The sequence below is a fragment of the Coregonus lavaretus genome, assembly GCF_964263955.1.
Source record: "Coregonus lavaretus genome assembly, contig: HAP1_SCAFFOLD_2832, whole genome shotgun sequence".
In the NCBI taxonomy this organism is placed as follows: Eukaryota; Metazoa; Chordata; class Actinopteri; order Salmoniformes; family Salmonidae; genus Coregonus; species Coregonus lavaretus.
Window position 1 is genome coordinate 52,528 of NW_028166409.1, and position 14,550 is coordinate 67,077.

General features: G+C 43.6%; 1 protein-coding gene across 3 annotated transcripts; it reads right to left on the bottom strand.

Moving 5' to 3' along the window:
* Window positions 1-702: 702 nt before the first annotated feature.
* Window positions 703-12,952, bottom strand: LOC311114771 (ferroptosis suppressor protein 1-like). 3 transcript variants are annotated; one of them, XM_084190006.1, is made up of 9 exons: window positions 12,860-12,952; window positions 5,456-5,637; window positions 5,235-5,350; window positions 4,888-5,007; window positions 2,998-3,090; window positions 2,782-2,890; window positions 2,302-2,454; window positions 1,454-1,654; window positions 703-1,177 (listed from the first exon to the last, which is right to left on the bottom strand). In XM_084190006.1, exons 2-9 carry the CDS (start codon window positions 5,625-5,627, stop codon window positions 1,026-1,028), a joined length of 1,116 nt encoding a protein of 371 aa, XP_084046132.1. In that variant the 5' UTR covers window positions 5,628-5,637; window positions 12,860-12,952; the 3' UTR covers window positions 703-1,025. The 3 variants fall into 3 exon arrangements, with proteins under 3 accessions (XP_084046132.1, XP_084046130.1, XP_084046131.1); XM_084190004.1 differs by having other exon boundaries at window positions 4,855-5,007; window positions 12,860-12,947; XM_084190005.1 differs by having other exon boundaries at window positions 4,855-5,007; window positions 5,456-5,630; window positions 12,860-12,945.
* Window positions 12,953-14,550: the final 1,598 nt, after the last annotated feature.

A 14,550-nucleotide genomic window follows, 5' to 3' on the forward strand; every position in this document is an offset into this window, starting at 1 on the left:
CCATTACACCTCTTTGTTTGTCTGAATTTGCGGGTTTTACGCACCAGCCAAGCTTCTGGGAGAGCGTGATGGTTCTCTTTTGATTCGCTATGAAACACTGCCTGACAGACACACACTCTGGTAATAGATTGTGAGAAAGTTGTAAAAAGAAAGCGGCACCCAAACATACACGTCACCACTCACCAGTGACTTGCTAAGCTGATTTAACTAACATGGCCTGCCTGCTAAATGTGCCTGCTAGCTTCTACTAGCTAGCTTCATTGAAAAACACAGAGACGGAACTTAGCTAGCTAGTGATTTTGGGCACTGAAACAACGTGTAGCAGCTTATGCATTATTTACGATAGTCTGACAGCTTGCTGATGATGATGTTGTAGACATGTTCTCAGAAACCAGTCCTGAGTGAAGTCAGCAGCAGCTGACTCGATACTGTCTGCAGTGCACCGACTAGTTTTTTATTCACATTTTATTACTTGAGAAATACTGCACCAAACACCTTAGCTAGATGTAAAATTGCGCAACTAAGATCTCTACTGCAAAAATGTGAATTAATTACAGATTTCCTAATTCATCTTTCTGACGGTTTTTGAGGAAGTGGTAGTTGCTACGTTGTTGCTATAGTCACTCAAGAGGGACAAACAGTAACTGCCAGGGTACGATAAAGCAAACATAATACACCCACATCGAACCACACCCCCAAGACTCAAATCGAGTTTTTTTTAATGAGCAGCAGAAAAACATGCGGAATCGGTGAGTTCAGCTCAGTCGCTCTTTAAATTGTAGCAAATTACAGAAATATATTTAACCATACAATTAAGATGTCTTTTAAATCAAGACATACATTAACATTCATTGGCAAAAATTGACATTGTACAAAGTTTGCATCACCTTGCGTATAAATATTTTACGAATATATGGTCTAATATCAAGTTGTCATGTTCTGCAAGCTGTCACCTGAGTAAGACACTCTGTCAAGGCTGTGCCGGCAGACTCATGTCTTTGCTCCAGAATGTTCTGTATGGCACGTTAAGGAGCTTTCTGACCCATCTCCTTCCAGCTTTTCCACAGCAGTAGGTTCTTGCTCTTGCCCTGGGTTACAAGGCAACGGGGAAGCCTCAGCCCATTGAACTGGCCCACTCCATCATTATGGCCCATGGCTAACAACATGGTCACACTCCCTGTCAGGAAAACATGTGGACATTTACCATGATATAATGTTCTGTACAGTGATGTACCCCCAATCATCTGGTTGGATCAGACAGGAACCAGAGGCAAATCCGAGAACAGACACTGACAGCATGGTCAAAAACAATACTAAGGAAAAACTGTTTTAACTGCAGATTGATTGGTGAGATATTAGTATAGTCAGAGATCAAGGTCAAAACAATAACATTGATGGAAGTAGGGTTTACAGGAGATTGGAGACTGGGAAGAGGAGACAGAGTATAAATTACCTGGGTGATAAGATTCCAGGGGTTTCCCCATCAGACTGTTGGTGATGTTGGTAACAGCAACCCCAGCGTGGAGACCTGCATGATACGCCATCTTAGGCTCGTTGACATTAGCACAATCCCCAACAGCATACACATTGTCATAGCCCTCCACCTGCAGGTGCTCATTCACTTTCAGGGACCCATTCTCTGCTAGACATCCATCTGAAATATAAACAGCGAAACTTCAGTAAATACATGTAGATAGTACAATACAGGTAAGGCATACTACGCAATGTACAGTAGTCTATACACTAAGTGTACAAAACATTAAGAACACCTTCCTAATATTAAGTTGCACCCCCTTTTAAGGAGGCACACCTGATATTTGAAATGCATTCCAGGTGACTACCTCATGAAGCTGGTTGAGAGAATGCCAAGAGTGTGCAAAGCTGTCATCAAGGCAAAGGGTAGCTATTTGAAGAATCTCAAATATAAAATATTTTTGATTTGTTTAACACTTTTTTTGGTTACTACATGATTCCAAAAGTGTCATTTCATAGTTTTGATGTCTTCACTATTATTATACAATGTAAAAAATAGTAAAAATAAAGAAAAACCCTTGAATGATTAGGTGTGTCCAAACTTTTGACTGGTAGTGTATGAGGTTTCTCTAACCAGCTAGCTTTCACAGGCATTACTGTGATTCATTTAATTTTTTTATATATCCAGCAAAACTGTTTAACATAAATTTTGAACTCTCCAGTAGTAGTTTTATCAACAGCGCTTTGAGCAGTACTTCTTGAATTTCTGGCTGCCTTGGACTCAGATGGCACAATGCTTCCACCTATTGGACAAGAAAGACAACTCACTCAGGGTGGCGCTATAGGCATTAGAGTTGATCTTCATCCCTGTGCAGCAGATGATGAGGTCTGCAGTGATCTCTGTATCCTTGTCTGTCATGATAACCATGTTCTTGTGGGTCACATTGAGCTCCAGTTCAGACAGGTTAGAAACTTTCTGCCCTAGAGTCAGATGGAAAGGTGAGGCCACAGTGTGAAAGATATAAGTTAAATTACATAACAGCAGGTGAATTGCACTGAGATTATAATAAATGTGTTTAGCATGAAACAGATTATCAAAGACTATGTATTTACCGTTTGTGCCAGTCACAACAGATTCCATATCCAATCATGAGGAAGGGAGGCAATCACCCTCTGCACACACATGAGCTCTATTGGACATTCTCTGTCTGCTGAGCATGCATGACATAATCAATCTGCATTTTCACTCTGACTGGTGATGCTTTGTCACCCTGACTAACATTTCCTCAGCCAGACATCACCTCTTACCCAGTAGCAGCTCCACCCCTTTCTCCAGCAGCACCTCCTTGGCCTGTTGTCTGACACTGGGCAGCAGCTCTGGGTCTGCTAGGCCAACATGGGAATGGATCAGGATCACCTGGAAACATGGGGGTGTTGGAGAATGGAGGGCAAGTTCCAATAGATGTGCTCCAACCGCAAGTCTCCAAGAGGCGTGAATAACAAAGGGATGTGGGATTTTATTACCTTCTTGTCTGGATATTCTGTTTTGATCTCTGCAGCCATCTCTACACCAGTGGATCCACCGCCTACCACAAGAACCGAATCTGCAGCCTGGACCTGACCAACAGCAGGGAGAAATCATAAACACCTGTCATTTACTAATATTTTCATAAAAACACATGAACATGGGTACAAAAATTGTCAAATGTATTACAAATACACTGAACTAAAATATAAACGCAACATGTAAAGTGTTGGTCCCATGTTTCATGAGCTGAAATAAAAGATTCCAGAAATGTTCCATAAACACAAAACGCTTATTTCTCTCAAATGTTGTGCACAAATTTGTTTACATCCTCGTTAGTGAGCATTTCTCCTTTGCCAAGATAATCCATCCACCTGACAGGTGTGGCATATCAAGAAGCTGATTAAACAGCATGATCATTAAACAGGTGCACCTTGTGCTGTGGACAATAAAAAGCCACTTTAAAAATGTGCAGTTTTGTCACACAGCACAATGCCACAGATGTCTCAAAGTTTGATGGAGCATGCAGTTGGCATGCTGACTGCAGTAATGTCCACCAAAGCTGTTGCCAAAGAATTGAATGTTCAATTCTCTACCATAAGCCGCCTCCAACGAGGGCTGGGCGATATTGCCTAAAAATCATATCTAGATTTTTTTTCTAATTTATGGGCGATTCATGATAAACATCGAAAACCTTCATATTTTATATAAGCATTGTTGTACAATTAAAAGGTCAAATACACTGCATTTCAAACAGTCAGCAATAATCTAATGAATTCAGGGCTTGTGAAGTCTCAGGGAAGCTCATCTGCGTGCTTGTTGGCCTCACCAGGGTTTTGACCTGACTGCAGTTCGGAGTCGTAACCGACTTCAGTCGGCAATTGCTCACCTTCGATGTTCACTGGCATGCAGGAGAAGTGTGCTCTTCAAGGATAAATCCCGGTTTCAACTGTACCGGGCAGATGACAGACAGCGTGTATGGCGTTGTGTGAGTGAGTGGTTTGCTGATGTCAACGTTGTGAAGTGCCCCATGGTGGCGGTGGGGTTATGGTATGGGCAGGCATAAGCGACAGACAATGAACACAATTGCATTTTAATCGATGGCAATTTGAATGCACAGAAATACCGTGACGAGATCCTGAGGCCCATTGTCGTGCCCTTCATCCACCGCCATCACCTCATGTTTCAGCATGATAATGTAAGGATCTGTACACAATTCCTGGAAGCTGAAAATGTCCCAGTTCTTCCATGGCCTGCATACTCACCAGACATGTCACCCATTGAGCATGTTTGGGATGCTCTGGATCGACGTGTACGACAGCATGTTCCAGTTCTCTTCGCAGAGCCATTGAAGAGGAGTGGGACAACATTCCACAGGCCACAATCAACACCCTGACCAACTCTATGGGAAGTAGATGTGTTGCACTGCATGAGGCAAATGGTGGTCACACCAGATACTGACTGGTTTTCTGATCCACACCCCTACCTTTTTTTTAAGGTATCTGTGACCAACAGATGCATATAATAATAATAATAATATGCCATTTAGCAGACGCTTTTATCCAAAGCGACTTACAGTCATGTGTGCATACATTTTTACGTATGGGTGGTCCCGGGGATCGAACCCACTACCCTGGCGTTACAAGCGCCATGCTCTACCAATTGAGCTACAGAGGACCACATATCTCTATTCCTAGTCATGTGAAATCCTATGATTAGGGCCTAATGAATTTATTTCAATTGACTGATTTCCTTATATGAACTAACTCAGTAAAATCTTTGAAATTGTTGCATGTTGCGTTTATATATTTTTTCAGTGTAGATCAAACATGAACATAAAGTCTGTTCCAACGAACCAGCCCTGGGAATGCACTCCCATGAAAATGTACCTCCTTCACAATGTCCTCATACTTCTGGATGGCTGTCTGATAGGAGGCCACAGTGTTGTACTTCCCCGGGAAAGGGCCGTCTGTGCCAGTGCACAGTATAAGGTGTGAGTAATGAACTTCCTGTGGTGTAAGACATCAATGACACAATCAAATTAGAGGAACTAACTGTCACCTCTCCAGCCTGTCAGAAGCCGTCTGCTTTGGACAGCACACCACTGGATAGGCCTATGTAAGGAGAGTACACCAAGAATACAAAGCTGAGTTGATCTTCAGCAGCTAGATCTGAACTGACTAGAGAAAGAAACATTACATAATATACCCCAGCATGCTCATATAGCCTACTGTACCTTTCCTCCATCCAACACAACAGTCTGTGACACTGGTTCCACCCGCATGACTCGCCCCTGAAGGAAACTCTCTCCAAATGTCTCAAAATATGGGATGAAGGTCTGCTGGGCAAAGCCTGTGAGAAAGTAACTCAAATTGTCAAAGGTTCTTTAAGTCAGAATTGTTATATCAGTGTTTTTTTAGTGATGTAATCCATTTCCAATGGGTAAAGGGTTCTCACCACTCTGAACAGAGGCACGGAGGGCAGCCACATTGTGATGAAAAGCGTCACGGAGGTCAATGAGGGTAAATGGTATCCCCCTGGATTTGAGCTGTTGTGCGGCGGCGGTGCCACCGAAACCCCCGCCAACCACCACGACATGAACATTGTCTACAGATACCTGGCCGCCCATTATCTGTAGGCTATGACGACAGAGGTGAAAGGGTAATGAAAACTTAAAACAATTTTCTGGTATGGAGGAAATGTAAGATCATGAAATACTCCCTACAAGAGTCAATAAAGTACTCTCAGAACGAACAAATTACACTGTGTACAAAACATTAAGAACATCTTCATACTATTGAGTTGCACCCGCCCATACACAATCCAAGTCTCAATTGTATAAATCTTTCTTTAACCTGTCTCATCCCCTTCTTCTATACTGATTGAAGGGGATTTAACAAGTGACATCAATAAGGGATCATAACTTTCACCATGTCAGTCTTTGTCATGGAAAGAGCAGGTGTTCTTCATGTTTTGTACACTCAGCGTATATACAAATATGGAGTGAAAATAACACCAATAGAACTGATTACAATAAACATGAATAAATAAATGCATAAAAATCATATAATACATATATTTGGATTCATCCATAACAATGAGCTAATGATGTGCGACTTCACCTGGCAACAACACAGCTAACACAATCACTTCAAACTGAAGCTGGAAAGACTTCAAACTAGCTGCACCGTTTCATTTGACCTGTTTTCTATTGATAGTTCTTCCAATATATCCATAAAAATGATGCTGATTCATGATTTCGACTGGCTGAGAAAAGCTGCCTACCTGTCTGTCTCATTTTAGTCATTTAGCAGACGCTCTTATCCAGAGCGACTTACAGTTAGTGAGTGCATACATTTTTCATACTGGCCCCCCGTGTGAATCAAAACAAATTATTATTTATTATTATTATTATATTATTTAAAACAAACATTTTCATCCTGGATGGACAATTATATATTCTATTCTATTGTAGGTTTCGGCACCCAGGGGAAACAATCCCACCACTGGGGAAGAGGTGGTGGGAAATGTTCAGGAGGAGGCACAAGAACCTGAGCATGAGGAGGCCGGACACCCTGGACAGGGGGAGAGCTGAGTGTGCCACACGTCCGACGATGGACACCTTCTTCACTTCTTATGAGAAGCACTTGGAGGAGAGTGGGTTAAGGGAGAAACCCAGACAAATCTATAACTGCGATGAGTCTGGGTTTCGTAGCGACCAGAGCAGGCACAAAGTGCTGGCTCCCCGGGGTCCAAAACACGTGTACCAGCAGGCTCCGGGGACCAAGGAGCACATCACAGTGCTGGCCTGCTTCAACGCAGCTGGGGAGGACGTCCCCCCGTTTATCATCTACCCCAAGTGTTTCCCCGGTGGCCACTACACACTGGGAGCCCCCCCCCAAGCCTTGGCTAGCAGTGGCTACATTGACGGGGACCTGTTCAGGAAGTGGTTTCAGCACTTCATTAAGCATGCAGTCAAAGAGCGCCCTCTCCTTCTCCTCTTCGATGGGCACAAGAGCCACATGGACCCGGAGGTGCTCGCGGCGGCACTAAGGGAAGGTGTTATACTTCTTTGTCTTCCACCACACTGCACCCATGTCCTGCAGCCACTGGATGTGGCATACTTTGGCCCTTTAAAAGCTGAGTTCTCCAAGGTAGCTGGAGACCTTAGCCAATTTGACCACTCCTACATGGTAAACAAATCAGAATTTACCAGAGTATTCCACTACCCGTACCAGCGATGCAAGGACATGCGCTATGTGGTGGAAGGGTTTAAGAAGTGTGGCCTCTTCCCTTTTGACCCTTCAGCCATTGAAGGGTCCTGTTTAATGCCTTCTCGGTCCCTACCGGGTCCCACCACCGCCTCTCCTGGAACCAGCAGCACTGTGCCGTCCATCAGCACTTCCTCCCCAGCGACCACAGGAGGACCCTCAGCCCCTGCTCCAGTCCCAGCCCCTGCTCCAATCCCAGGCCTAGCTCTAGAAGAGCACCCCCTAATAGAGGGGGGGCTGATAGCGAAGGACCTGGGGCACATCCTTACTGTCCTGAAGTATCGGCTGGACCGATACAGAAGACTCCATGTGGTCGCCACATGCCTCACCGGGGAGGAATACACGTAGCCAGTGGCAGGAGAGGGGTGAGAAGGAGAGGGCAGAGGCAGAGGAGAAAGAGCGTCGGGCAGCCCTCAGAACACAGAGGGCACAGGAGAGGCTGCCATGGATGAGACCATTGACGCCATCGCCTCTGCAGGACCCCCTGCTGGAACCACTCCTGACAGCCACATCACCACTGCCAGTGCCTCCCAGTGTGCAACACCTGTAGGAGCCGCCAGAGTCCACAGCTGCAGAAGAAGGCCATGTGCCTACTCTCCCGACCACACCATCATCGGCCCCTCAACCCCACCATTACAAACACCAGCTCCTCCAAGCCATCGTCAGCGGTTTTGTCCACCACGATGCACACCACCCCCCCTGTCTGTCACCACCAACACGGCCTCCTCTGGACCAACTGCCTCCTCCGTCTCCCCTGGTCACACCACCATAGCAGCCTCGTCTGGTGTCCCTGCCCCCTGCAATTTGAATACCGCCACCTCCACAGGTAAACACATGTTAAATTACGAAAAAATGACTGTTTGTTATCTGTTTTATAAAACAGCAATGTAAAAAAAATATATATATATATCTTTACATATCTACAGTACATAGCACCAGTCCTCAAGTCATCTCCACCTCCTCCAAAACCTCTGCAGCTTCCTCCAGAGGTATTGATGTAAAAAAGTTGAAAAGGGTTTTCAAGACACATGCTCTGACTAACACTACTTTTTCTCAAACTGCAGCACAGAAAAGGAAGAGAAAAGCTCCACCGGTCACATCTGTCACGCCACCAATGGCACCACTCTCAGGTACTTCATCATCTGTTTTTCTCTCTCTCTCAGTTGTATCAATTACTATTGTTGTTGAAGAACTTCTACATTTTGCAAAACCATATTAATCAATTTGTATTATTATTTTATTTTTTATAAAAGAAGACACCACCTGCTGTGCTCGCTGCGGGGAGCGTGATCCGCCTGCAAGCTCCTCTCAGGAGTGTAGATCCGAGGTGCCATGGGTGTGCTGTGACTTCTGCCCGCACTGATTCCACTGCAGGTGTGTGCAGTGGGATCAAGAGGTAGCGGTGTTGCTGGATTTTTATTGTGATTTTTGTGACAATATAGGGATGGAGGTCAAGATTTAATTGTTTCATTATTAAATAATTTTCATATTAAATTATTTATTTGTACAAAAAAATAAATGTTTAAAATACACTGCTCAAAAAAATAAAGGGAACACTTAAACAACACAATGTAACTCCAAGTCAATCACACTTCTGTGAAATCAAACTGTCCACTTAGGAAGCAACACTGATTGACAATACATTTCACATGCTGTTGTGCAAATGGAATAGACAACAGGTGGAAATTATAGGCAATTAGCAAGACACCCCCAATAAAGGACTGGTTTTGCAGGTGGTGACCACAGACCACTTCTCAGTTCCTATGCTTCCTGGCTGATGTTTTGGTCCCTTTTGAATGCTGGCGGTGCTTTCACTCTGTATATCAATGATGTCGCTCTTGCTGCTGGTGACTCTCAGATCCACCTCTACGCAGACGACACCATTTTGTATACATCTGGCCCTTCATTGGACACGGTGTTAACAAACCTCCAAACGAGCTTCAATGCCATACAACACTCCTTCAGTAGCCTCCAACTGCTCTTAAACACTAGTAAAACTAAATGCATGCTTTTCAATCGAACGCTGCTGGCACCCGCCCACCCGACTAGAATCACCACTCTTGACGGGTCTGACCTAGAGTATGTGGACAACTACAAATACCTAGGTGTCTGGTTAGACTGTAAACTCTCCTTCCAGACTCACATAAAGAATCTCCAATCCAAAGTTAAATCTAGAATCGGCTTCCTATTTCGCAACAAAGCCTCCTTCACTCATGCTGCCAAACATGCCCTCGTAAAACTGACTATCCTACCGATCCTTGACTTCGGCGATGTCATTTACAAAATAGCCTCCAACACTCTACTCAGCAAATTGGATGTAGTCTATCACAGTGCCATCCGTTTTGTCTCCAAAGCCCCATACGCTACCCACCACTGTGACCTGTACGCTCTTGTTGGCTGGTCCTCACTACATGTTCGTCGTCAAACCCACTGGCTCCAGGCTATCTATAAATCACTGCTAGGCAAATCCCCGCCTTATCTTAGCTCATTGGTCACCATAGCAGCACCCACCCGTAGTCTGCGCTCCAGCAGGTATATCTCACTGGTCATTCCCAAAGCCAACACCTCCTTTGGCCGCCATTCCTTCCAGTTCTCTGCTGCCAATGACTGGAACGAATTGCAAAAATCTCTGAAGCTGGTGACTCTTATCTCCCTCACTAACTTTAAGCATCAGTTGTCAGAGCACCTTACCGATCACTGCACCTGTACACAGCCCATCTGAAATTAGCCCACCCAACTACCTCATCCCTATATTGTTATTTATTTTGCTCTTTTGCACCCCAGTATCTCTATTTGCACATAATCTCTTGCACATCTAGCATTCCAGTGTTAATACTATTGTAATTATTTTGCACTATAGCCTATTTATTGCCTTTCCTCCATAACTTGCTACATTTGCACACACTGTATATATATTTTCTGTTGTATTTTTGACTTTATGTTTTTTACCCCATATGTAACTCTGTGTTGTTTTTATCGCACTGCTTTGCTTTATCTTGGCCAGGTCGCAGTTGTAAATGAGAACTTGTTCTCAACTGGCTTACCTGGTTAAATAAAGGTGAAATAAAAAATAAAATAAAATAAACTCTAGTGGTAGCATGAGACGGAGTCTACAACCCACACAAGTGGCTCAGGTAGTGCAGCTCGTCCAGGATGGCACATCAATGCGAGCTGTGGCAAGAAGGTTTGCTGTGTCTGTCAGCGTAGTGTCCAGAGCATGGAGGCGCTACCAGGAGACAGGCCAGTACATCAGGAGACGTGGAGGAGACCGTAGGAGGGCAACAACCCAGCAACAGGACTGCTACCTCCACCTTTGTGCAAGGAGGAGCAGGGGAGGACTGCCAGAGCCCTGCAAAATGACCTCAAGCAGGCCACAAATGTGCATGTGTCTGCTCAAACGGTCAGAAACAGACTCCATGAGGGTGGTATGAGGGCCCGACATCCATAGGTGGGGGTTGTGCTTACAGCCCAACACCGTGCAGGACGTTTGGCATTTGCCAGAGATAACCAAGATTGGCAAATTCGCCACTGGCGCCCTGTGCTCTTCACAGATGAAAGCAGGTTCACACTGAACACGTGACAGAGTCTGGAGACGCAGTGGAGAACGTTCTGCTGCCTGCAACATCCTCCAGCATGACCGGTTTGGCGGTGGGTCAGTCATGGTGTGGGGTGGCATTTCTTTGGGGGGCCGCACAGCCCTCCATGTGCTCGCCAGAGGTAGCCTGACTGCCATTAGGTACCGAGATGAGATCCTCAGACCCCTTGTGAGACCATATGCTGGTGCGGTTGGCCCTGGGTTCCTCCTAATGCAAGACAATGCTAGACCTCATGTGGCTGGAGTGTGTCAGCAGTTCCTGCAAGAGGAAGGCATTGATGCTATGGACTGGCCCGCCCGTTCCCCAGACCTGAATCCAATTGAGCACATCTGAGACATCATGTCTCGCTCCATCCACCAACGCCACATTGCACCACAGACTGTCCAGGAGTTGGCGGATGCTTTAGTCCAGGTCTGGGAGGAGATCCCTCAGGAGACCATCCGCCACCTCATCAGGAGCATGCCCAGGCGTTGTAGGGAGGTCATACAGGCACGTGGAGGCCACACACACTACTGAGCCTCATTTTGACTTGTTTTAAGGACATTACATCAAAGTTGGATCAGCCTGTAGTGTGGTTTTCCACTTTAATGTTGAGGGTGACTCCAAATACAGACCTCCATGGGTTGATAAATTTGATTTCCATTGATAATTTTTGTGTGATTTTGTTGTCAGCACATTCAACTATGTAAAGAAAAAAAGTATTTAATAAGATTTTCATTCATTCAGATCTAGGATGTGTTATTTTAGTGTTACCTTTATTTTTTTGAGCAGTGTATAATATATATATTTATTGAACCCATCTTGTGTATTTCTTCCTTTACTTTCCAAGTGCACCTCTGCAACACAAACTCCAACAGTGTTTTCATTGTTTATGTCAATGCACATAACTGAAATTAAAGTTTTATTTGATGAATACTCATATTTTAGTATTCAACTGTTATCTACTTTCTCAAAACATAAGATTAATCTGTAAAACAAATGATGAGACATTATTTGATTACAACATTGAATATGTTGGTGAAGAACCATTTTTTAAGAGTCCACAGGAGGGCGCGCCAGGCTACGCAATGAAAAGTTGTCAGGTATTTTTTTACCGGATGGCTAGCCAACTATCTAGTAAACACTTCGGGTACGTGGTTGGTGTCTCTTTTTTGAACAAAATTAAACGGATATATCTTGTAATTGAACAAAATAGTAAGGTGACCAATAACTGGGGGACGTATTTTTTTGCTAAACCGCTTATGAAAAAGCTGATAATAATAGTATTTCCACTGAAATGTCAAACCTGCTAATTGCTAACCCGTTAAAATTTTTACGACACCAATAATCACATAACATTTATGGCTTGATCACAAGCTAACACTGTTGAAGGTAATATTTTTTAAATGCTGTTGAATATGCCGATAATACGGGGTTCCACGCTAATAGATTTAGCTGGTTGTAATTTATGGACTAGACACCGGCTGGAATGCGATTTTAACAGCATTAGATCCACCCATTGTATAAAAGATAACAATGACTTAGCAGTTTAAACAGGTACATTTAATGACACAGTCTTCATCTGATACATTTACATCAGAATATTGTAACATTTGACACCTTGACATATTGTAGCGAGACAGTGACCGGTTTAGCCATATACAATTAATTGTTTACCAATAACGTTAACAGGCTATGCCACAGTAGAGTAGTTAGGCTACTGTAGAATTCGTTCACAATTCAAGAGCACGCTCTGTACCTTATACCCTGTGCTTCGGAACCGTGGCAATATACATTTAGAATGAAATATTGGAAACTCACCAACAAAAATAATGACAAAAATGTCCACTCCGAAATGACTCACCAAATGCTGTTATTCAGCGATTCTCGATCAACTTTAGTTTGACACATTTGATCTTCCCTAGTTTCTACTTAAATCAAATACAATATAGGCACCACTCAAACTCAACTTTAATTGACATATTGAAACTATAATAACACACATAATGACTTACCAAAATGTAGGCTATAACTGTTTCGTCGTTGTTACTTTCCAGCGTTGTCTTCCGTTTTCTACATATAGCCTAGGCTACTATTTTATTTTTCTCACTAGAAATAGCCTGGGCAGCCGCTAGTGGGCTTTATGGATCCACTGGGGTGTTCACGATCACGTTTACATGGGCACAGTATTCCGGATAGTAGCTCATATCCCGCTTGTCTTATTCGGGATACGCTGTTTACATGCACCTTTGATATCCCGCTCACGCGTATCCCTGCACCATGAATAAACAGAATATTCCTCATTTAAATTCATATGGGTTAAATGGAATAGCAACTGAAATATGGACACTAACTGTAGTCCTAGAACTGCTCACATGTAGCATAATATAACTCTTGCAGAATGCATTCCTTGCAGTAGAATGACACAATAAATGTTAATTTTGTCTTGGGAACAGGAGTGGAGAAATCTTGATTTATTTCAGCATCTCTTGAGAAAATGCAAATGCTTGTGTAAAGTGTTATCTTTGACACTGTTATGCAAGCAGACAGTATTTCAACCACAAAATATGCAGCCAAGACGAACTGAAGCCTTATCAGAAACGTGTTTCATGTTTTCTCAGCTTTTCATTTCCTTAAAACCGGGCAAACTGATGACATTTGGACATTTTTCAAATAACTGATCTTTCCACTGTTTTGGAGTTATTGCGTTTTCTCCCTGGTCCCTAAAAGAAAAAGGTAGCAGTGTTAAATAGATTACTTATGCATTTATTATATCAATGTAAGACATTCTGGTGAGCAATACTTTTAGTCTTCTGGGACAAGTTACGACAGAAGAGAAGCTGCATGTATCAAACTATAGCTGACAAACAAATGACCTACCAAATGTCAGAAATTATAAGCAGAAAGTTGTCTAAATTAGGGGTGAAAGTAGCCAGGCTATATGGTCCAGTACAGAGGATCAGAATAATACATTATAGTGGATTGAACTGCTCAGGTAGCCTACTTCAAGTGATTTCTTTGAAAAATCAGATGACATCATCACAGCCTGCACAGACCACAAAAACAACAGTAAACAGGATAATATGTTTACATGCCTATCACATTTCAGGAGAAGATCCAGATGCAGACAGTGTTGAAGTAACAAAACTTTATTACATAAACAGGGGGCAGGCAAATGAAAGGTCAAGCAGAGGTCAGTCCAAAAGGTACAGAACGTCAGGCAGTCTCAAGGTCAGGGCAGGCAGAGGTCAGTAATCCAGGGTGGTGTGACAAGGTACAGAACGGCAGGCAGGCAGGCTCAGGGTCGGGTCAGGGCAGGTAGAATGGTCAAACACAGGAAACCAGGAACTTGATACCGACAGGCGCAGGGGAAACCCGCTGGTAGGCTTGACACGACAAAACGAACTGGCAACAGACAAACAGAGAACACAGGTATAAATACACTGGGAATAATGGGGAAGATGGGCGACACCTGGAGGGGGGTGGAGACAATCACAAAGACAGGTGAAACATATCAGGGTGTGACAATGCCACAGTTAGCTATTGTCTAAGATCAGCATATCCCAGGCATTTTATCCGGCTTTCTCATAACCAGGATACAAGCTTTTTTCGGATGATTGTAAACGGGATATGATGTTAATATGTGTCAACTGAAGAATACTTCAGTATCCCGAATAATAACGGCCATTATTATTGCTCAAGTATT